This window comes from Alligator sinensis, unplaced genomic scaffold (assembly GCF_000455745.1).
Source record: "Alligator sinensis unplaced genomic scaffold, ASM45574v1 scaffold628_1, whole genome shotgun sequence".
NCBI classification, from domain to species: domain Eukaryota; kingdom Metazoa; phylum Chordata; order Crocodylia; family Alligatoridae; genus Alligator; species Alligator sinensis.
In genome coordinates this window covers 2,373,638-2,398,697 of record NW_005841873.1, presented here as the reverse complement: position 1 = coordinate 2,398,697, position 25,060 = coordinate 2,373,638, and the positions used below count along the sequence as shown (strand labels likewise).

The 25,060-nt window shown below is 43.9% G+C and overlaps 1 protein-coding gene across 4 annotated transcripts in view; it reads left to right on the top strand.

Annotated features, from left to right (window-relative positions):
* The window catches only part of ADGRD1 (adhesion G protein-coupled receptor D1), a 247,145-nt gene extending 222,167 nt beyond the window's left edge, over positions 1–24,978 (top strand). For all 4 annotated transcript variants that reach the window (XM_025195694.1, XM_025195696.1, XM_025195701.1 and 1 more), the window contains 4 exons: positions 17,762–17,888; positions 18,099–18,140; positions 21,798–21,890; positions 22,587–24,978. In XM_025195694.1, coding sequence (XP_025051479.1) covers positions 17,762–17,888; positions 18,099–18,140; positions 21,798–21,890; positions 22,587–22,682 — 358 coding nt within the window. In that variant the 3' untranslated portion in view covers positions 22,683–24,978. The remainder of the gene's footprint in view (positions 1–17,761; positions 17,889–18,098; positions 18,141–21,797; positions 21,891–22,586) is intronic.
* Positions 24,979–25,060: the final 82 nt, after the last annotated feature.

Below are 25,060 nucleotides of genomic sequence, written 5' to 3'. Positions count from 1 at the left end.
GAGGGGAAGCCAAAGGTAAGTAAGGGAATTACTACAGTAGTAGTAATTCAAGGTAGAAAAGAGGCTGTCTGTGAAAAAGGAAATTGGAAAAAAATTAGCTACAACCCAAAACTGAAGAATCACCAGGGCCTTTTTCATAACTTCTGTAATTTGACAATCCTTCCTTATTAGCACTGGGTCCATCATTATGGTTTACCGCATAGAAAACTAGAAAAAAAAGATGTTCTCTATGTGATATAACCATGGTAAAAATGATTCGGATGGTTGTAAACTGACCCTTTGTAAATAGCACAAGAGCCCTAATTTCAGTATGTCATTTCACAATGGCTGATGGAGATTTACCTAATTAGAATCAGTAAAGAATAAGCTGCTACAGATGCTTACTTCAAACTGAGAATATGCCCAGAGGCAGAATAGACAGAGAGCTGCGAGGAGATGCAACTCCCGTGCTGATACCTGTGAAAACAAGACAAGACATAACTATGGAGAATATACTGCACAGAATGAGCCTGCAGCTGTGGGACTAGAGAGAAAGATCAAATGATCCAGAGTGTTGCTTCCTTAGCTAACTAACTTCGTGGTTCTGTTATGAAAACTGTGATGAATTAGCTAGATGCAATCCGAATGCAGTTGCCTTACCTTAACTAAGCACCTGACCCAATTCGTTAAATAATTCTGGACCCAACTCTGCAACCCTTCTTTCCTATTTACTGTTCCTGGTTACAAACAAGTCCTCTGGTACACTTTTCATTGTCTGGCTGGCAGAAAAGCAAAATGCTGTACCATTCTCGAGTGCTTGCTCTGCAAGCTGTAATCTTAGAAAACAGGAATGCTAATCAGCCCATGGAAACAATCTGACGAGTAATAATTACACGTTTTGCCTTCCACTAGATAAAAATGATCTGACCCATTAAGACGTTGCACTTCAGTATTTTAATAATAAATGGGTCTCCCCATCCAGTCTAGTTCTCTGAGAATAATAAAGAGCCTCTAATGGGAAAGGGGTTAATGATTTCTTGCCCTTTTTCTCTTCTTTGCTACCTCCCCTGGAAATGATTCCAGTGACAGCTTTCAAAGAGGGGCAAAACAATCAGAGCTTGGGAAGTAAACAGTGTGTGTTCAGGAAATTCATACATCTTCACCGTGGTGAGGATCAGGGCCTGTCCTTTTAAAAAATTGCTTTCAGATTCTGTGTGGGTTTCTGAGCACTTGATTACCCTGGCTTCTGGCCATAGCCATCAATACCAGCTGCTGGGGGAATTCGTTCTCCTGTCACCTGGTTTCAAGCCTACTAATAAACTTCTCCAGCAGCAACGCTATTTGGCCTCGCAATAGATTGAATGTGTTGCTGTGCAATAAAGACCCACCCTGACAGTCTATTTTGTTTTTAAAGAAATGTATCATTGATTACTGATTTGCTACAAGTGGGCATACATCAGAGAAATATTCCATAGGTAGCGGACTGCATTGCTAGACCAATCTTAAGAGATCATCTAACTTGAAGTGTTTCAGGTTGTGTATTCTAGCAGAGGTCACTATGAGAACAGGGAACGTGCGTACTCAATTGCTCTGGGGCCATTCCAGTGGCTCAAGAGATGATCAAATAGAGGTGGTGAATGAAGGACAACATTGTATACCAGGGGCAGGCAATTATTTCAGGCAGAGGGCTGCTTACTGAGTTTTGGCAAGCCATCGAGGGCCATGACTGGTAGCCATGGGCAGAAAAATATTAATTTTCTAAATTTTTTAGCGACCCCGCAGGCCAGATAGAATGACCTGGCAGGCCACATCTGGCCCGCAGGCCACATTTTGCCCACCCCTGCTATATACACAACTAACATAGCTCTTGGCAAGTCAAAGTACCAGTTTATGACCAGATTTTCTATAGGGTTTGACTCAGCAGCTCCCTTTGAGAATAATAGACTTGCCTTCTATCTCACGGAGCTGTTGAGCACTGTGTTCCTTCGGAAAGTTTAGCATACAGGATTCACTGTGGCACAAAACCTTCAAACTCTGACAAAACCCTGTGGCTGAAAGCATAATAATTGCTATGAAAGTAAACTCTTTAACATTTTTCTCCCCTTCTTTTGATGATTTGGAAGTAAAGGTCAGTCGAAAAAAATGAGAGGTGGCCTTAGACTTGGGGGACTGAGAAGCAGAGGCTGAAGGAACAGTAAGAGAGTCATAGTGTCAGGAAAGCTGAAAGACAGGAAAAATGAAGACGCTGTAGCTAGAATGGAAAAATCCCAGTACAGAGAGAGAGGATTGTCTGGGGATCTAACCCCTGAACGAGTTTTATATTGAGCCAACCCCTGAACGAGCTTTATATTCAGTTCATAACTTGAATATGGAGGGAGGGTGAAAATGTTTTATTCAGCTCTGATTACTTGCATTGGAGAAGAGTATTATTTGTTTTGTGGCTTAAACCACAAAAAGAATGGGACTTAAGTACCTGCCCAGATCCTTTGTGGATCTAGCCCTAACTACTGTTTTTGGCACTTACATCCACTCAGCTGCAGGGCTCTGGTATCCCCCCCCACACACAGCTTGAAAGAAAGGACTACCTTTTCCTTAGTATTTGAAAAAGTGGGCTCCAGTGTCTAAAGGGCTCAAGGCTGTGAATTCTGAATGGAGAGAAGCGCTTTTGGGAAGTTCAGCATAAGGCACTTATATCCCAGAAGGGAACAGACAGTCCGCCGTTCTCAGAAAGTGATGTAAGCAGTCACATGTTAAGGGTTAATATCATTTCTTGTCCGCACATCTCTGGCTTGGCACTAGATGGCTGGAAAGCAGGGGCATTGTTAGGAGCCAGGACACCTGCATTCTATCCCTGCTTGGAGGGTGTGGGGAGGCTGGGAGTGGTGCATCCTGGGATGCTGGAGGACTGTACATTGGTCATTTTATCTCCTTGGAACAGACTGAAGTTAACAAGAGTTAAGTAGCGTGACCCAGAGTTAATCATCCCCTGAAGTGACATAACTTTGAGATACTCATAGGGCATTTAGCTCGGGTTAGTGAGTTTTAACATATGGATGCTCATATTTTAAGTGCCCTTGGTATGGTCTAAGTGTAATATGCAACTGGGGGGCCTAATTCTCCCCGGGCACTGTTTAAGGGGCCCAGGCACCTAACTTGGATATTGTGAATTACAGTAGGTGGTAAGGTAACTACACTGCAATGCCCAGTGTTGTGGAGCCTGAAACATTGTGCGACTCTAGCCTGTAATGGTCTCTGTCATAAATAATCATATGTTTTAATTATCTCAAACATTTATAATAACAGGTATCCCAAAATACATATATGTTACCCTCCCCCCCAGCCCTTTCCTTCCCCTGCCTGATTCCCCTCCCCCGCGTTACTGTCAAAATTCATTTTATAACTTATTTTCTGTTGACAAGAATGCCAAGATATTTGTCCTTAGCATTAAGGAGTTCCATGGACTCACAGTATATTACACATCAGCAAACTATAATACACTGTAGTTCTATCCCTGAGGTGAAACTTTGAAGAGCTGATGGCACCTGTAAAAAAAAAAAAAAGCTAATTTCAAAAAGCAGAAAACTTCAGAGAGAAGAACCTCATCTCCCACCAGCAAGGCTCTAGCTGAATGGAAAGAGCCTTTATTTCATTTGCTGGACTGGAAGCTTTAGTTTTTTGGAAGTGTTGTAAACTAGCCAATACTTTTGCAGAGGCTTCATGGTGAGAGGCTGGCTATTATTCACAGAGACTCTAAAAAAAGAAGAATTTTGATTTCAGGAGCCTGGGAAACATCCTTAGCTCTTCGTAGCTAAGAGCTACATGAATTCATACAAACTCTGTCTTTTGTGGGTTGTAGAACTTTACCATACAATAAGCATAGGATCTGAAGTGGTTACAAATATGGCTGATTTAAGACTGAAAGAAAGAGTAGGAAAGTCCTGCTCCCTTACTTCTAGGCTAGGGACAGACATTCAAAAAAGCCTGAACCTAAATTGATTCAATCTTAACCTGGCTAGACTAAATCAGTTTGTAACCATATAGACATCCCAGAAATACAGGCACATGCCTGCAGCAGCTCAGGCTAGAAGCCAGGGGGCACTAAGCAGCCCTCCCTTCCCTTCCACAGTGCTGAATTGAGGGGGGGCATGGTTAGACCCCAGCAGGATGCTCTGATTAGGAAGGGATTCCACCCCTCCCCCCAAGCAGCCCAGAAGGCAATTGATAACACAGTGTTTATCACCCCTAACTCAATGTTTATTACTGCATCAGAAAACAAAGCCTCTCTCCATTACTTCAAGCTCTTCTTAAAAAGCTTTTCCAAGGAAGGAACAGAGGGACATTACCAGCTACCTGTTAATTAGCTCCAAAGAGCCCTAAACTGACACTGCTGTCTGCTTTTGTCCTGTCTGCCACAGCATAGACTGTGGTTTGCTAGCTAATGCTGAGAGGTGTCTGTGTAAGGCAGAGGGGAGTGGGGGGTCCCTGATTCAGCAGCGAATGGTGAGGCGCAGGGGGAGCAGGAGGAATTCAGGCAGACCCCACTGTACTTGCAGTCTCTGCCAGAGCTGCAGCCAGGGAGCAGAGGGGAGGGGCCAGTTCTGCTGGGCTGGAGCAGCGAGCAAAGCCCCGTCCAGAGTTGCAAAGCAACTGGGATGATGGGGGATTGTGATTTAACTTAAACCTGAGACAGACATTGCATAAACCAGTTTGAGCCAAATCAGTTAAGTCTGATACTACATTCAGCCCAGTTTATCTCAAACTGGTTATAGCCATTTTCAGACTGGTTTATATACACTGAACATCTGTTCTGTTACAGGTTTAAACCAGTTTCTGATCACTTAAATCAGTTTGTGTGTAATGTCTGTCCCTAGCCCTACAGACAGGGCCATCCCTGTGGGGGGAGGATGTGCGAATCGGAGTGACTGCCCTGGGCCCCACGCTTTGGGGGGCCCTGCAGAGCCAGGTGGAGCAGCAGTGGTGTGGAGCTGGATGGAGCAGCGGCTCCATGTTCAGCCACTCACTACCACCCTGCCGCCGCCACCGGTGGTGGCAGCTTCTTCAGATCTGGGATCGGAGTGGGCGCGGAGCCCTGCTTGGGCTGATTTGCCCTGGGCCCCGCACCCTGCTCGGGTCGCCTTTGCCTACAGATGGGGAAACTGATGTATACGAGCATTAAGGATCTTATTTTCAGAATTACAGGACATTTGCAGCAACCAGGGACTTCATATATATTGTGCGTGCATGTGTGTGTGTGTGTGTGTGTGTGTGTATTGCAGTGATGCCAGGACCAGGATGCTAGGAACTGTGAACACACATTTTAGACACGTCTCAATTTATGCAGCCTACTTTCTAAATAGACAAGATGGACAAGAGGTGGGAGGGGAAATAGAGGTTCCATAACTTGTGCACGGTCATATGACAGGTCAGTGACATAGCCAAAATGTCTTGGTTCTCTTCCCAACCTATCAACACAGTCTCTACCCTTGTTGCAAGTGATTTGGAGCCTTGGTTTTGCAAGTGAAGTGAACTATGCCAGGAACTTTGGTTTTGTGGGAAGCAAGAGACCAGGATTCAAATTCCGGCTATTAGGTTATTTTTTTTGAAGGGGAAAAGACAAAAAGCCACCTCCCCAAATCTCCTATTGATGTCCTGGGCTTTGGATTGGGCTCATATTGTTCACAAATCTCCCCTCAGTTCCATGAATACTGTGACAATACCCTGGCAAGTTTTCTCAAGCAATTTCCAGACCCGAAATTGTTCCAGTACTGTTCAGTGTAGTTATATGTGCTGGCTGATGGCTGGTCACTTCAATCACCCGGTACGTTGGCTGTGCTTTCTGAGTGAGTGATTGAATAAGTAGTAGCAAATAAGAAAATACTGTTTTCACTCATGAATCCCATTGCACTAGGAAACAAAATCCTAATGGGAAATCCTGGGGGATAGCAAATAGAAAAATGGGGGAAGGAACATATTTGAATTAAGTAGCTATTCTGATGGTGAATGAGAATTTGTGAACACCATTTCACAGCATTTAAATTAGAAGCTAGCAAGTCCCTGCTGTAGTAAACTGGATCTGCATCCATCTCCCTCCAATTTTATTCTTGGTTTGTTACACTTCTTTTGTGCACAAAGGATACATCTGACAGGTGCTAGTGGGGACTTTGAGAAGTAAAAGGGAAAATTCATTTAAAAGGTCTGTTTGTCAAAGTAACCATTTTGATGAATTGTTGTGGGAAAGTTTTGTTTTTACAGATGATCTCTCCTCCCACTCGTTACATAATCTTGGTTTATGGGTTTGAATTTAGTCCCTAACTCTGCACACTGGATGGCTGAAGCCGTGGATGTCAGATGCCTTAAAAGGATTAGCTCGCTGTATATAACCAATAAAATTGATTTGTGAATTACAGATCCCCTCTCTTAGAAATAATACAGTTTGCTTCTTGAGAGCAGTGAAGTTTCTTCCTTGCGGCTGAGAGTGCAGTCATTCTAGGTCAGTATACGTTATTGGCAGCATGCTCGGAGGAGAGGGGGAAAATGAAATAAGGGACAGAAAGAAAGCTATATTGAGTAGAATTGTTCCAAGCCAATTACAAATACAATAAAACTATAAAGCCCAACCCTGCTCCTTGGCAATACTCCCACTGACTTTAATAGGAACAAGACTGAACCCTTATCTCATATTATGTCATTGATACAAATGATACCCCAAAGGACCTGACCCTGATATTCCTCACTCACCTTGGCTTTAATGTATCTATGGCACATTACACTGGTTCAAAACCTACCCCTTCCTTCTTTTCCATTGGCTAGAATTTGGGAAACATCCCTATTGACTTCAGTGGAGCGACACTAATTAGCAGCAGCTGAAGATATGGCATTGATTGTGCAAGGTATACAGAATTGGACCAAACTCCTATCTAGAGTTAGATGATTGTTAAAAAAAAGAAAATAGAGTAAAACAAAAACTTCAGTTGGACTGTTCAGTTGAATGGAAGTTCTGGGTATTCACAGTAAGGGTTTCAGTACTGGGCCATAAAAGGATTTGGAAACAAAAGGGATGAGATAGGGATGTAAAGAGAAAGACCAAGAGTCCATTAGATCGAGAGGCTGAGAAAAGCAGAAGCAGGCAGCAGGAACTGCAAGAGGTCTGGTTTTACAACAGTGTCACAAAGATGTAAAGGAAGGGAAAAAAAGACAGATCAGTGAGGCTGTAACAGGTCTGTGAAAGAGTTGAAAGCCCTACTTGTCAACACCTGGGGTCTGGAATAGATTCGTCCACGTGTGCGAGTCAGAGCAACTATCCTTAAGGAGTTCCACTGATTGCAAACCAGCCTATATGGGTCTGATTGCACAAAAAAGGTCCACTGGATAAGGATTGTGGCCTTGACTGGTACAGATTCATTGTTGTTGGCTCTGAATCTGAATTCAGTCAATGCACGCTAAAGCAGTTCTTGCTGAATGATCTCTGCACAGCATGTTTATTCTGTGAAGTCCACCTGAACAGACGGTTATGACTTTAACACTGTGAAAAAGGATCCCCATCTACAGAAGAAGCTGAGATGTACTATGTACAGTCAGTAGGTAATATTCCAAAGTCTACAAAGTATATACACTGGGTATGTCTACATGAGTGCTTTTATGTGCAGCAGCCTAGTTTACTGTGCTTTAAAGTGTCACATAAAAAGCTGTGTGATTACACTAATGCACAGTAAACTAGGCTGCTGCACATTAAATGTCACTTAAAAACTGTGTGCATGAAGGCAGCCTAACGTGCACTTGTTTAGTACCTCACAAATTGTTTACTACCATTGGAGGTACTAAATTTAATGTGCATTAGGAACAGCACCTTAATGCACGTGTAGAAGTGCCCACTGACTATAAAAATGTAATCAGACCAAACATAGCTTTGTAGTTTCCAGAAGCTGTCTATGTTATGAAGCAGTAACTGCAACATATTAAAAGAAAAGAAAATACAATTGGGAAAAGACATTAAAGTGGAAGGACAAAAGAAATCCCTCATCGTGCTTTTGTCTGGCTCCAAATCAGTTCATTTCAAGGCTGATCATTAAAAATGCACATGAATGTAGGAAGCAAGGAAAGTTTAATGCTGTTTGAAAAGAACAACAATGATGAAACACTGTCAGTTTGAGAGAGAAATAAACCCTTCTGGAGCTCTGAAAAGCCCACAGGGAAAAATCTTTGCCTAGAACATCTATCCTTGCAGAGGTTGCAGTCTGAATAAGACTTCTCTCCAGGTTGTCTGCACATATTTGCAGTGCATTTGTCTTCTGGCAAGCATGGCAAAAAAGAAGAGACTGTGTATCCTATACTTCACTCCCTTGTACAGACTTTGACACTCTTCCCCAGGCCAGAAGCCACTAGAGTTACTACCATGGCCTCTCTCTAGGGTTGTGTTTCTGTGGCTGTTTACTGTGGTTGCAGCACACACACCCATACCTAAGCAAACTTGAGTGTAGCTTGGAAAATGTGGCAGTAGAGGCTTCTCTTTGGAATACGCAGGCCTGCCGGGGATCTTGGGTACTAGCTCAGACAGCTGGCCTACCCTGAAGTCCATGCCACCTTCTCTGCACAGCTGCTGTTACCTCAACTAGCTAAATTAAAGCTAGTTCAGGTGGATCTACATGTGCTGTAATCCCATCTCCCAAGTGCAGCGCAGATGAAGTATCCAAGGCACTCTGTGACCTCCTGGCCTCGAACAGCCGTTTGCGTGCTGCCTTGGTGCGGACGGTCAGTGACAGACATCCCGAAGTTTCTTGCAGACCCCAAGGTAGATGCTTATCACCAAGGGGGCCACCCCCAAACTCGCCCACCACGACTTTAAATGCAACTTTGGGGGGGGGGGGCACCCCGCCAGGGGCTCCTCAGTGGTGGATAGTCTGCCAGACGGCCATCCATAGGGCTCTACCTCCCCAACACCCCAGCCTCATGCCAACCTCGGCGGGTCACTGGATCTTATCGGCCATTCCTCCAGTGCCACTGTACTCTTGACCCTGATGTTCTCCTAAGTCTTGTGTCCCCTGGCACTTTCTCCTATGATGGCCTAGCGAAACCGCTATCTAGCGTCAGCTGGGCCTTCTCCTGCCCTAAGCTGCCTCAAGATGGGAACTGAGGGACCAAACAGCAAATAACACAAGAAAAAAAGGGAAGAAAAAAAAGGACGGAAAGGCCCTGCCTGCGCCTCTATCCTGTGCTTTCTTCCCTTTTACCGGGACTTTCCTTGTTAGGAGACTTAGTCCCCTGGCGTCGTCTCTCCTACCACACAACCCCTCCAAAAGGGGGAAAAGGAAAAAAAAGGAACAAACGGAAATTACGAATTGGGCAGAGTTCGGCTGGCTACCTTCCCAACCCTTCAGTTAGGATACGGAGGAGCCTCCTCGCCACTCTCTCCATGATCCCTTTGTCTTTGTCCCCACCAGTCAGTGTCCCACACCTGGTACCTGGGCACACTCTGGGGAATGATCCATCGTATGGCCAGGGGTGGCTAATGCTTCTCTTTCTCGGCCGTTACTCCCCTCAGGCCGCCGAATGCGGCTCGCGGAGTCGCCCTCCCCCGACGTCGTCTGAGGCGTCCCACTTCCTGCATCCCGCGGTCCTTCCTGGTCCAGTCGACCGCTGCTTGTGCTGCGGGCTACTACCATGTCTGTTACTGCCCTGCCAGGCTTTCTCTCTTGTGGCTCCCACCAGTCCCTGCTGGTGCAGAAAGCCTCCCCTGGCTGTTCTGCCTCCTGGGCACACCAGCCTCTGCTGGTTCAGAGAGCCTCCGCTGGCTCTCCCTCCTCCTGAGCACACTGGTCACCCCTGGTGCAGGGAGCCTCTGCAGGCTCTCTCTCGTTCCGGGTACATCTGCCATTGCCAGTGCTGAGAGTCTACACCGACTCTTCCCCCTGCTCTCCGCTGGTGATCCTCTTTATTCCTGCCAGCTGGTGATTGCCAATGACGTCACCGGCTGGCCTCAGCTGAATAAAGGCGTGGCTTACAACCCACTCAGGTTCCCACCTTCTCTCCAGCTGCGTTGCGGGCCCTGCTGCAGGTAAGTGTTTTTCTTTTATTATTTCTTTCCCTTTCGTGCCTGGTCTTTGCCCTAGGGGCCCCCAGTGTGTGGATCAGGGCTCTTTCACCCGATCACCCCCGTGATGCACTCATTCCCTGGTCATCTCTTGGGTTGGGCCTGTTTTGTGCCAACCTCTCCTCTAATCTAGAAGTTATTCTACACCTATATTAATTGACCAGAACATTGATTAAGCCTTACTATTCAGCTTCTCAAGGTAGCATACAATTACAAATATGACTTAATTCTGGTTACCCAATTTCATAGACAGTACAGAAGCCAAAAGATGATGCTTATGCACTGTTAGGATTGCATGGTCTGAATTGCGTGACACACCTGGAAAGGTTTCAGAAGCAACATTTACTTGGTTGCATTTTAATGTATTAGAGCTCATCTAGAATAGTAATATTCATTCAACATGCACAGTGTAGCGCGTAGAACAATACTGACTGCATTTCCCAAACTGTTGTGATTTTTAACCACATGATCATGGTGCGTGCTTGCTTGAGTTAGGTTTAATTCCCTACATATCTTTAGCATTTAATTCCCTATGTATCTTTAAAGGTCAACAAGGCAATTAATCAGGGGAAGGAGGGAAGGAAAAAAAATCAGGAAAAAAATACCACCAGGCCTTGAAGCTTGTTGACAAAAGCTTCTTTACTCTTTGAACCAATTGGGTGAAATCACCTGGGCAGCCTACGCACATAAAATTCACACATCACTTAAAGCAACGGGCTAGCCTTTAACTCAGGCATGGTTTTCTCTCTTTAAACACTAACACTTAACTTGCAAAAGGCGCATTTCCAGATAAGGTTGCTGTGTTTTGTATTCCCCTCCCAGCCAAGAATCTTTCTACTGCATGTGTGCCATACTAAGTTTTTAAATGGAAAAGGTCTTTGTTAAAGCCCTCTACAAAAAAATCAAGCACACAAAAAGCAGATTGTTAAAGGCTATTTGGGCACCTCAGCATGCAGATAGGTGTTTAAATGGAATTTACAGAAAAGCCTGACTAAATTAAATGCCTAACTCCCATTAAAAGTTAATGGGAGTCAAGTACCTAATCTTTTTTAGGCACTTTTGTACATACCATTCAGTGTGTAGCTGCATTCTTAAATGCCCAAATAGCTTTATAAATCTGTCCCAAAATGCCTCAGTATGTCTATGTCTGACGTCTATTTTGGTTCTTACATATCATTAAGTATTTCAAGAGATTTATTTGAATAGTATGCTTAGAGTTTTTGCTGTAATGGGAAAAGTTTGTGACAGTCCAAGAATTTCAGTGATAGACAAAAGCATTTTGTTCAAACGTTAACAAAAATAAACAAAACTCACCTTTGGCAGTAAACCAAGCTAGGAGGTTATCTTCCAAAAGACAGGCTTTATAAAATTAAGAGCTAAAAGCTAAAGGGGAAGTGTAAGAAGTTTATTCATGGAAATAATGTTGCACATGTAGTTATATAGGGCATAGTAACCACCAGTTTACATGGGACATCTAACATGTCATGGAATCTGAATGAACATGATCCATCTCTTCTGTATTCACTGAAGTTAATGGTGCTATGTAGAGGTACTGGGGTTGTTTGTACCAGCACATTTCCAGTTTTGCTCCCATGACAATTCTTTAGTGCAATGCATTATTGCTAAGGTGAAGGACCTCATTCCTGGTGGGGGGGGAGGAAATCTCATCCTTCCATTGTGAACAGATGCATGTACCATTGATCAAGCTGTTCTTAAAACCCTGTTATTTGCAGCATATATTGTAAGTGAATAATAGAGCTCACGGCTTATTGTATTCTTTAGTTTCTGGCTGAGCAGACCTGTTTCAGAAACAAATTGAACTGTATAGAAATATTTGTGGCCAAGGACACCAAAATTCTCATCAATACACAAACGTGATCTAGGCTTTCTTCCCTATCCCAGATTTTCCTGCAGGTGTGAATCCCATGCAGTGTTCCTACACGCTGTTTTTTAATCAGTGATATAACACTTTGTGTACTTGGGTCACTGAAATGAACAAGTATCATGGATCTCCGTATTTCATTAAAGAGAGATTTTTCCACTGAATTGTGTTATACAGCAGACTCATTTTTCTCATGTTTTCAGTAATTATAACAGGAAAAACATAGCTAGAGGCACTTCTGCCCTGGACCTGCACCATAGCCTGTACTAAAGGTGAATTTGCTGCTTAGAAAACATCATCACCTGCATTGATTTCCTGCTTGGAATCTGTCATTTCCCAAGAAGAGCAATTGCAGTGAGCCTGGGCTGATCCTTGGCTTCTCACCTCCCACTGTGCACTGCATTGTTGATCTATCGATCCCCAAATACACCATAGCCCCAAAAGAGTGAAACGCTGAAACGTCTATTGAACTTTAAACCTTGTGCTTCAATTGCACTGACCTTGATAGGACTTAAGTATGTACCAACATGTAAGCATCCTCTGCTGACCTGAGACCATATCCCCGTGGTGGGACTTGGAAATAGTGGCACTGCATACAGCCTTGTCCCGCATGCTACATCCACCTGTGTTGTGCTCCTCTGCTAATGAAAGGGACTGTTTGGTTCTTGATACCTTTCATCAATTATTTGATTCACAGCGTAGGCAAATCTGCACCCGTTCACTCTTCTAGCTCTGCTAAAACTGTAGTGGCACCAGCTGCTAGAAGGCATTGTGGGCCCGAGGAATTTCTGCCTCCTTGATTCAATAGGAGTCTGTGTGCAGAGGAGTTGTGTGTGCACTAGTGGCTACACTGAGTACTCGCTAGTTCTCCAAAGCTCTGAGCTAGGTGTTCAAACTCTGCATCCTCAGAAGGAGTGGGGGTGAAGGGGAGAAAGTGGGTTATAAACAAGTTTCTCTGTATTTACAGGCCATCCGGCTTCCCCTTAACTCAGACCAACTTTCAGTATGTAAAAATAACATGAAAATGGGCTGTAGAATTTGATACTGTTTAACTGAATGCAGAAGGATGGGGCTGTATCACTTTTCTTTCCATACTTCCAAACAGGCCAGGGCCTCCGTGCAAAATGCTATTTCAACAGCTGCTGCAGTCAGTGAGGTAGTTTATATGCAGAGACTGTTTTTTTCCAGTGCAGGTCATTACCATACATCAATGACCACTGCACTGAGGACTTTTTGGAGAGGATACTTGCATAAGGTACCAAGCAATCATTCTGCCATCACTTTTGCCAGAAGTGTGCGCCTTGTATAAAATCTAACTGTTGAGCAAAGACAGCAGAAATTCCTGAATACAGCCAAAACCCTCTGGGTTAAAATCCGTGGGGAACACGGCACAGGGGACACAATGGTGGGAGTCTATTACAGACCTCCCACCCAAAGTCCTGAGCTTGACCAGGAGTTTGCCCAGGAACTGGCTGAGGCAGCTTGCTCCAGGACCATGGTTGTCATGGGTGACTTCAATTACCCAGACATCTCGTGGGAGGATCGCTCAGCAAAATCTGAGCGGTCGCAGAGCTTCCTCTCCTGCGTGGATGACCTCTACCTGACTCAAGAAGTCTATGGGCCAACGAGAGGCAAAGCGCTGCTCGACCTGGTACTGGCTACTGGGGATGACCTAGTCGGCGACCTAGTGATCGATGGGAAGCTGGGTGACAGCGACCACGAGCTGATCACCTTCACCATCTGCCGAAAAGCTGGCAAGTCAGTCAGCAACACGGAAGTCCCTGACTTCAGGAAAGCCGACTTTGACAAGCTCAGGAGGCTTGTCAGTGAGGCCCTAAGGGGCCGTGACCACAGGGAGAGGGGAGTTCAAGAAGAGTGGTTGTTCCTCAAGGGAGTGATCCTCAATGCACAAACTAAGTCTATTCCATCTCGGAGGAAAGGCAGCAAGAGGGCACAGCAGCCCCCCTGGCTCTCCAGGGACCTAGCAGACCTCCTGAGGCTAAAAAGAAAGGCCTACAAAGGATGGAGGATGGGAGTCACCTCCAAGGAGGATTATTCTGCACTGGTCCGGTCCTGTAGGGAGCAGACCAGGAAAGCCAAGGCTGCAACTGAACTCCAGCTAGCTTTGAGCATCAAGGACAATAAGAAGTCCTTTTTCAGATATGTGGGGAGCCGGAGGAAAAGCAGAGGCAACATTGGACCCCTGCTGAGCCAGATGGGGCAACTGACAACTGACGCCCAGGAAAAAGCCAACCTATTAAATAGGTACTTTGCGTCAGTCTTTCATCAGTCCCATGGGACGCCCATGCCCGCTACAGGGCCGGGAAGTCCGGGTGAGGGTGATCCCCTGCCCTCCATTAATGCTGACTTTGTGAAGGAACATCTTGAGAAGCTGGATACCTTCAAGTCAGCCGGCCCTAACAATCTTCCCCCCAGGGTACTCAAGGAGCTGGCGAGCATCATAGCCCAGCCTCTAGCACGGATCTTTGAAAACTCTTGGCGCTCTGGTGTAGTGCCCGAAGACTGGAAGAAGACCAATGTGGTGCCTATCTTCAAGAAAGGGAGGAAAGTGGATCCGGCTAACTATAGGCCCATCAGCCTGACTTCTATCCCGGGGAAGATCTTAGAAAAGTTTATTAAAGAGGCCATCCTTAATGGACTGGCCGACGCCAACATCTTAAGGGATAGCCAGCACGGGTTTGTTGCGGGTAGGTCTTGCTTGACCAATCTCATTTCCTTCTACGACCAGGTGACCTATCACCTGGACAAGGGAGAAGAGATTGATGTCATATATCTTGACTTCAAAAAAGCCTTCGATCTGGTGTCCCATGATCGCCTCTTGGAGAAACTGGCCAATTGTCGCCTTGGGTCCTCCACGATCCACTGGCTGGAAAATTGGCTCCGGGGTCGGACCCAGAGGGTAGTAATCGATGGAAGTCACTCATCGTGGTGTCCTGTGACCAGTGGGGTCCCCCAAGGCTCTGTCCTTGGACCCATACTGTTCAACATCTTCATTAATGATGTGGACACTGGAGTCAGAAGCGATCAGAACTGGCCAAGTTCGCCGATGACACCAAACTTTGGGGCAAAGCATCCACACCAGAAGACAGGCAGGTTATCCAGGCTGACCTGGACAGGCTCAGCAAGTGGGCGGACGAGAATCTGATGGTGTTCAACGCCGATAAATGCAAGGTTCTCCACCTTGGGAAAAAAAACCCGCAGCATCCTTATAGGCTCGGCAGTGCTATGTTGGCTAGCACTATGGAAGAAAGAGACTTGGGGGTCATCATTGACCACAAGATGAACATGAGCCTGCAATGCGATGCGGCGGCTAGTAAAGCGACCAAAATGCTGGCTTGCATCTATAGATGCTTCTCAAGTAAATCCCGGGACGTCATTCTCCCCCTGTACTCGGCCTTAGTGAGGCCGCAGCTGGAGTACTGCGTCCAGTTTTGGGCTCCACAATTCAAAAAGGATGTGGAGAAGCTTGAGAGAGTCCAGAGAAGAGCCACGCGCATGATCAGAGGTCAGGGAAGCAGACCCTACAATGACAGGCTGAGAGCCCTGGGGCTCTTTAGCCTGAAAAAGCGCAGGCTCAGGGGTGATCTGATGGCCACCTACAAGTTTATCAGGGGTGACCACCAGTATCTGGGGGAACGTTTGTTCACCAGAGTGCCCCAAGGGATGACGAGGTCGAATGGTCACAAACTACTTCAAGATCGTTTCAGGCTGGACATAAGGAAGAATTTCTTTACTGTCCGAGCCCCCAAGGTCTGGAACAGCCTGCCACCGGAGGTGGTTCAAGCGCCTACATTGAACACCTTCAACGCAAACTGGATGCTTATCTTGCTGGGATCCTATGACCCCAGCTGACTCCCTGCCCTTTGGGCGGGGGGCTGGACTCGATGATCTTCCGAGGTCCCTTCCAGCCCTAATGTCTATGAAATCTATGAAAGAACATCGAATTACATTTATGGAGATGCCTGATCCTGCGAGGTTCCATGTAAGGTGCTGACTGTCCTTAACTCCTGCTGGAGATGAGTGAGATTGGCATTTTGGAGGAAGGTGCCCGTGATGTACAAGGCGATAGATACCATAACTCAAGGCCTGTCACGAGAATTTCCATCAGTGAGAATCATCGCCCTGTGGAGTCACTCTACCTACAATAAAACCAGACTCAAATCCATAGCCTTTAGCTATTGCACAGCTGTTGCAGATAACGGCAGCTAATCATTTAAACTGTTAGTAAAGTATTGTAATTTCTTCCCACCTTTCACTACAGCAGCAATATCCTGATCACAGTGCAGTAAAATAAATGCACCAGTCCCTCCTATTTTTGGCATTAACTTTTATAGTGCTATGTCGCCTAGTGCTGAAATCTTGCTGGCACTCCCAAGTTAAGCAGAGTGAGCAATTGGAGGGAAGACCTACAAAGAAGATGATGCAGAAAAACAGTTCAGGAGGTGACACCCTTTCCTCAGCATCCACACCCAGCCAAGCACTGTGGTCTTGGAACAGTTCTGTGCTGCTGCACATTTCACTGTCAGCAAAAGAAGTAAAATCAAATCCTTCCCATTTGCAGTCATCAGTGATCTCAGGGCATCTTTCAGAAGAATAGAGGTCTGTATTCTCATAGACAAAGTCTAGCTTTGAGCAATGCTATTTGCATATGGACACTTTCTCTCTTATTTTTCAAATGGACACAGTTGCTTTCCTCACTTCTACTTGTGTGGTCCTACTTTATTAGTCTAAGCTACCATTCAGTACCAGGTGAAAAACTCTCTAAGACAGCAGTACGTTTATACCCTTCTGTACTATAGAAATGGTGAATGCCCTGTGCATTGGGAAGGTACTACCATATTTTCCCCTATGCTATATATCCCCAAATAAGATATGCACCTTGTTTTAGGAAGGCAGAATAAAGAGAAGAAAAAAAAAGGACTTTTCCAGAATCATGGCTGAATGCTGGCTGCGTGCAGCTGGGACAGTCTGCTCTTCAGTGTCACTCATCTTCCTCTTGCTACTCAGCCAAAACCTAGAGGTTTAACCCTCTCACAGCCACTGCTGAATTGGTAGCAGCTTTTGGCTGACAGTGTACCTGCCGGGCCATTCCAGTGTCCCCAAGTTTCCATTAAGCACCTTTGTTTAGTACACACACACCAATTTTAGATGGCTTCTTTTTAGGTTAAAAAGTATGTGTGGTATGCAAGTAAGTATGGTAATATCTCTGTGCACCCCTCTCTCCCCACATATACACAACTTAATTTCCTTTCCTCAGCTAAAAAAAAAGAAGGGGCTTACCCAAGGTCACAAAGGAAGTTCATGGTAAATAAAGCAGGGAACAGTGTGCCAGCCTAGTCTCTTGACCACTTGGCCACCATTCTTTTCTATCAAAGTTCTACTTATACATAATTAAGCAAGCATTTTAAATAAGTAGTCTATGGTGTTCAGTATATCCAGCTGATCTACATTTATAAAATACCATGGGTGTTTCATACATTATACAATAAGCCCTATTACTGCATAATGTAAACCCATTTAGTAAAGTGATTCCATTATGAGAATACTATTGTTGAAATTCTTTCTACGTGCAGCAAACATAAATATGTCCTCCTTTGTTTGATTAATCAAAAATGGGAATAATCAATCCCACTGCACTGCTTACCAGAGGATATTCTTTTGCAAAACCTCTGTGGCAGGAAATATTTGATTAAAAAAAAAAACAACCCTTGCTGTATGGCTTGGAATATGTTAAACTTGTACTCTCTGCTTGGTAGGTCTATTAAATTTCATGTCCTTGTTTTCTCTTTCAGGCTGACAGCTAAGGCAGTTGCTGTATTGTTGCCGATCTTGGGAAGTTCATGGATCTTTGGCGTTCTAGCCGTCAATGACCACACATTAGTATTTCAGTATATGTTTGCAGTATTCAATTCCCTGCAAGTAAGTACATGGAGGGCCCAGATCAGTGCTGAGGAATACTGCACAGCCAGCTCTTTAGCAACATTTTCATAGCCTAACTTTGCAATTCCGTTTCCAAAGTAGAATTTGACTTACTCCAGATTAATGTTAAATGTCCATCTATTCTCTATGTGCTTTCTGCAGTAATAATGTGCAATACTCAAACCTTCTCTCTTTTTTTGTTCTTTTAAGGGTTTTTTCATCTTTCTGTTTCACTGCCTTCTGAATTCAGAGGTATGTCGTTTCCCCCCCCCACCCCCCCGGAGTAACCAGCTACTAGTAAAACCAAGACCTTAGTGATGCTAACATTTTTTAGGATAATGTTAGGTTTATAAATGTTGATGCAAATCTGCTTTGCTGTTCGTAGGACGTTTTTATATAATGATGTTACTTTGAGTGTTCAAACTTTATATCTCAGCCTCCATTCCTCAGCAGTGTGAATATGTTTTATTTAGCCACTGTCATTGCAACTTATGAAATATTCAGGAAAGGACTCTGTTAAACACAAGCCTGTGAATGTAAAACAAAGAGGAAAAGCCTCCGTGTTGATGACGTATATGTTTCTGTGTCGGCAAACAGGGAACCACTAGTAATGGTTTGGTTCCTCAAAATGGCTGCCCAAACATCATCTCACTTCACCACAGTGGGTGAGATTTGGGGCGTTTAAGAGAAAAAGGGGGGATTTCTTAAAATGGGACAAGGGTTCAGAATTCAAGTCCAGAAGCAAAAACACTCTTCAGGCCTGGAGGATTGGGCAACGTTTCTGAAGGGAGAATCATCGGACTGGGGCAGCAGGATGCTCGCAGTTCCTGCCATTAGGCCTGTGACTTCATAATACACATAGAGATCAAGAAAGGCAAAATTATTATTCATCTCAGGAAAACATGCCTGTAGCATTTACTCGGACATTTCTTAATGAGAAAACAAACCAAATATTTTCCAGGTATTTTTCTTAGCAAGATAAAAGACTCTGGAGGGATTTTTTCATGCAAGGACTCTCTTTGGACCGACTGCTTTAGAGTCAAAGCTTAGCTCTAATAAGTAGGTTTTGCAGAGGGGATCGGTGGAGCTGGAGTAAAAGACTCTTCACCCTCCAGTGTGCACAGTATTGAAACACAATTGTTACTATGGAGAAGCCTAGAAAACTACTGCCCTGTCAACCTCGTCAGTGGATATGTCGGTAATGACTTCCTTCCCTGTCCTACCAAGAGAACTGCTCCACAGCCGACCTCTCCCTGACATACCTTGGAGCCACTCCAGGGTTTTTCTATGATCCTGCTCTGCACAGGGCTTTCTCTGCCTGTGGAAGACCAGGCAGGAAATGTTGTTTGTAAAAATCAGCTATTTACTAAGCATCATCAGCATGCCGTCTCCCGGAAAGAATAAATAGTTATGGTCTGTGCCCTAGTTCACAGTTAGGGCCCAGTGCTGAATTCTCCGCCTTCAGCAGCCAAGATGTGTAAAGCTAAAAGGCCTGATAAAAGAGGAAAAATACTTTGTTTGTCTGTTTTTCCCTGAGCTCTGAAGGCCTTTCCTCTGCACCGCCCCCCTGAAGCATCTTGTTCTCAGATAAAACAACCCAATGTCCAAATATAAATATCTGAATTGTGGCCTTTTCCCTAGGACCCTAACAAGAAAGAAAATTCATGCAACGTGCTGAGTACTCTTTGCCGGCATTGGTTCCTTCACAATTTGAATCCCTGGCAAACAGCATTAGAGCTGAAGAGAACGATCACCTTCTGGCGAACGGTTCTCGTTAGCTCCATTTTACAGTGTGAATAGCTACTGGAAACGCCCCTTTAGAGAAACTTAGACCATACTTTAGGAAGCAAAGCATTTTTCAAAGAGGGAAACCCAGACCCGGTAAAGCAAAACTGGAGATATTTTGAATCAGTGAGGTAATACAGAAGTTTCATTCCTATGTTTTTTTACAAAATCTACATAAGGAATATGTGCAAAGAAATACAGCAGGTGGCCGTGCTTTTGATTGCTTTAGGATCTGTACCTAGACTATTCTTTTATCCCTCCAATTACTTTTTGTCCTGTCTTTGGAAAATAATACAATGGTAATAAAGTGAAAATATATGTATATGTAGCTGTTATAATGGGTGGTAAGAGAGCAATGTAAAAGACACACACACACACACACACACACACACACAGAGTAATAGGAACCCAACTATACAGAGCACCTTACTGTAAGTGTAATTGTATGCCAGGAAAACAAGTCTATATATATATGCTCACTTATGTTTCCATCAAAAGTAGTGGCAAAACTCCCATTGACTTCTGTGGGTGTCAGAGCAATATAACAATAATTAATTCTCCCCAGCTTCACTGAGTCATCCAGGCTGACGTGACACAGATAAAGAGTTACTTTTCCTGGCTTTTCCATCTGCTGCTTCATAGCTAGTAGCATCTTGGAAATCCCGCTGGAATTTTAATGCTAATGAGTGGCTCTTGAAGGGTGTAGGTCAAAGGCTACTGCTAGCATTTAAGGATCATCAGTTATCATTTCCTCACCAACTGCCAAAAGAGAAACAATTCTACAGCATGGGAAAATATTCTGACAAATAGCAAAGATTGCATTTCTAGGTTCTTGGGTTTTTTTGTCCAAGTAGAGGAGAGGTGAATTATGTTGAAAAGCATTGCGCAGTTCACAAAGACTCAAGCCCTAGTAAAGTGGCAGCTAAGGCTGTGGATAGTCTGTTCCTGCCCCTTGCAAATGCAATCAAAAACTCGCACGTGATAAATGAAAGGCAGTTCTTTCAGTGCTATGACTTACGATATGAACGATCCGAGCGATTTCGGTGGGACTCTGAGTGACGAGGGAGGGTAGATTTGCTATTGGGAAAGATCTCTAGTATTGTAGCCAGGAAGAGTTGTAGGTATTTGCAGGATCCTTATCTGGTGAGCATGTTGGGTAAAATCTTATCCCCACTCCTTCTCCCTTGGAATCAACGGGAGATTTTTCCTGCTCACTTTAGCAAGGCCAGGCTGTTGCCGATACATGCAAAGCGAGCATTGTTCGTAAAAGGTGAGATTTGCCTCTGTTATCTTAAGGCCTAGGCAAAACAACTATTGCCTGGGCTGTGTGCTGCGTCTTTCCAAATTTAGCCCTGCTACAATTCAGCTCTGAAAAGTGGCTCCAGAAGTTACATGATCCAAATGATGTTTCTGCTTCTTACAAAACAGGTTTTTTTAAAAAAAGATTTACTCCCAGGAAGCCAGTGCTGCTTTTGAAGCAGGGTGGGATCTAATCTGACACACATGCTAGCAAACGCAGTATTTGGCAAATTCCCGGTGCAGGGCTGAATTCTTCTTGCTCTGACACCTGTGCAGCCACATGGAAACTGATAGGAGTGCCCTGGTGTCACTTGGCAGGCAGAATCTTTATTACAGCTTGTAGGACTGGCATTTGGGGAAAAAACATATAAAAACTGGAGAAATCTTCCATCTGCCATCAAAAGGAGGGAGCCACGTTTTCTTCTTCAGAGTTTGCAATCAGTGAAAGGGGCGTCTATGCTCATACTAACTTGACCCCAATAAATCTCCAGGAGGCAAAGGCATATCTTTGCAATGGCTCTGACCTCTAGCAGCTGGCTCCAGAGCCCACCTGAATGCACAGATCTAGGGGCCCCTCTGGATCTATATTAGTTACATGCAAAATGTTAAAAACTCATCAGGGAGCTACTGTTAAACAGAATGAAATCTCCTCATAACATTACTATTTAGAGCAGAACTGCAAATATTCCAAAGCAGTATATACTTATGTACTGCTTAGTGAGTCACGAGATAAAGGCAATACTTTGCGTTTGAGAAATAAATAAGACTTGATTAGGAATATCTCCTGAAAGCCTGCTAATGTATCGTTTCATGCTCTTCTTAAAGGTTAGAGCTGCCTTTAAACACAAAACCAAAGTGTGGTCCCTCACAAGCAGTTCGGTTCGAAACGTCAATGTGAAACCCTTCAACTCTGACATTGTAAGTACTCCTGGTTTTTTTCCTATGATAGTGCTAGGGGCATTCTAGATTAATAAGACAACAAGAGGCACAGGAATTAATTAGTACTCCAGGAATTAATTACTACTCATTTCTAAAGTGTACTCTATGGCAAGCTGCAATGTAAATGAAGTATACTGTGGATCTTTTGAAAGGAAAGGGCCAAATTCTGCTTTCTGGTATGTCAGTGAGTACTTTTTTAAAAGTTTGCTATGCAGGCGCATGTCCAAAGGCCCTTTAAATCAATCAGAATCTTCCCATGGACTTTGTTGGGCTTCGTACAGGCAACCAATGAATGTTCTGGCATTAACTTCATTTGATGCACTCTTTATTTTGCGAAAGTGCCTTCATATTTAGGTCCCAGTCATAAAAATAAATCACTGCACGTGCGTGCTTTTCAATCTCTGCCAAAGGTGCTTAAGTTGTCTTGTAGCAAAAGAAAATTGTTTGATAAGAAAGAAGTCTTTAGAACAGGTCGGATCAGAAATGATTGCCAACGACTAGTGAACAAGACCTGACGATACATCAAACTATTCCTTTATGGCTTATGCTCTCAAGATGCTAAGATAATGTTGGAAGCATCTAGGCTGATGCTTTCAAGTTTTTATTTCAAGCAGTCAACTGTGGTTTAGCAATAGAAATAACTCTCGTTTCAATAATCTGGTTTTTTTTTTCTAGATGACCGGAAACAAACCAGGCACCACTCCTACAAAGCTGAACACCTGGGACAAAAGCACCAATTCAGGCAATAGGATTGACCTATCAGCTGTCTGACATTAGACCCAGGTTCTCACCGAAAATCAAGCCATACATTCAGGACCTCTGACATAGTCTACCAGTAATTTCTCACTGTTCATGCCAGTCGGAACTGCTCTTCTAATCACTGCCTAATAAATTGGAAATTGCCATAGTGTTTTATTGAATATGTACAATCAGTCCTCATCTGCTTGCCTCTCCACTTACAATTCAGTCTGCCACTTGGACAAGAGCAGTACCTGCAGAATAACTAGCACAAATATACACTGGATGGTTTTGTCAGTGATGATGAAAACAGTAGGTGTGGAAAGGTGATTATTCCTGTCGAATTCATTCTGGACTACAGGACTGAGGAAAGCTAACGTACCTCAGGATGTTTTATACTCTACAAATGAAATGTTTCCTACTGGGATTTTGTAGTTGAGCTGGTTTTGTGTAGCAGTGCATTCATTCTGTTTACATTTAATATTTTAAGTAACCCAATTACCCCAGTAAAATGTATTCAGAACACAAACAGCCAACAGGCATTTCATTTGAATTCTGTACGTGACCTGGAGGGAAAAATGCAAGCTCCAACCAATCAGACCAAAACACAGACTTGGGACTGTCAAATCTGATATAACGTTGTATCTGTGTCCCACAAACAGTGCATGTAGCACACACTAGTCACACGCATACACACACAGTTAACTTGTTAAGTATTCCCTTTGACGTGGCATCGATAAAAGATATGTATGCCTAAGAATGTGCCGCACCAATCCTCACTGCTAGTTTAGTTTGACTGGCGATTTGTGTCTGCTGGCATACTGCAATACAAGGCAGTCGCCTGAATCTTTCTGATGCAATCAACAGCTGTCCATCAAGTGCATTTTGCAAACAGACTTGACCTGTAGCTTTTCGAAATCGAAATCTGACTCTCTGACTTTATCTTTCTCCTTTTTTCTGGTCAGACTGAGGCACTGAAGTCCAAACACAAAAATGTAATGCAACAAAATACTGTGAAGGCAGCAAGACTGCGGATGGGTCTTTGTATGGTTATCTACAGACATATTTTAAATAGACCTCAAGACAGTCTCTTGTGTTTTAAAGTCTGCTCTGCATTTTGCAGCTTTTGCTTTAATATCTTTATGTGGGGGGTGAGGAAGGGGGAATGACATTTTTCATTTAGCCCAATGTCTTCCTGGTCCTTACAAACTATGTCAGTGAGTATTTAATCCATGGAAGTTTTGGGCACCAGTGCTATAGTCAGCTAGCTTTGGGGGACAAGTTGGCTTTCTGGCATGAATACAATCCTGAGAGCTCAAAGTAGCCAGGGACTAATTTATTCCCAAGGCTTATTTAGCAAGAAGGCTCCCCAAAATTCCCATAATTGGGGCTCACTGGATATCTCCTTTTCCCAGCCATCTCTTTCCCACATCCCCTAGGCAAATCCTCTGGAAGCTTATTCTGGTTTTCTTAATGGTTTGTCCCACAAGAATGGCACAGGATAACTAGCAGAGGGGCTGAAGTATTGATCTATCATTTCAAAGTGTCTCTTACCCCTTAATCAAAGGTTTATATAAATTTCAGGCCAATTGTGATCTTCCTCAACTTTGTTTTGCTATAGGTTCAGGGGACTGGGATTTGCTGCTATTAGGGACTGGGGCTTGAGGATCCCTAGCAACACGCTGTTAGCATTTTGCCATTAATATGCCTCTGCATGGGGAGAATTTTTGTCTGAAGAACCATAAATTTATAGAAGAAAGAGTTTCCATGGGAACTGAAACTAATTGTGAATTTGGCTAATATCATATTTTCTCACATACAACATCTACCTTGCCTCCAAAACCAGCTGCTGACAATTGGAGTGCACGCTATATGCAAGGAAATGTGGTAAGAGCAGTTTCTGCTGCTTGCTTACCAGGAAAAAGTGAAACTAAAGTCTGCATGGGGGCAATGAGCAGGCTTGGCTCCCTGGCTGCTGCTACTCGGGTCCTTACTGCAACGAAAGATGTATGTACTTCATTCTGTCTTTCATAAACAAGGCACATATTTTATCACAGACATGTTATATGGGAGAAAATATGGTGGTCTGGGACGAAAAAAAGCTAATAGGGAAGAGTTAGAGAAGGTCAAAAAATTATTTCAACATTTTCAGACTGGAATGTTTAATTTTCAAAACCCATATATATTTCATGTTCACTCTTTCAAACTGCAACTTTTGACTTTCTCATTAAAAACGCAAAGGCCTGTACAGGCAGAGAGAGCTAATAGTGTTTTACACTGCAAGAAACCCAAACTTTTCAGATATGAATTAACACTTTTCTGTTAAAATTTGATGTAAATTAAAAAAAAGGGGGGGGGGGGGGGGGGTAAAACAGCATTATAAATGAAACAAAGCATTTTGTTTTGAGTAG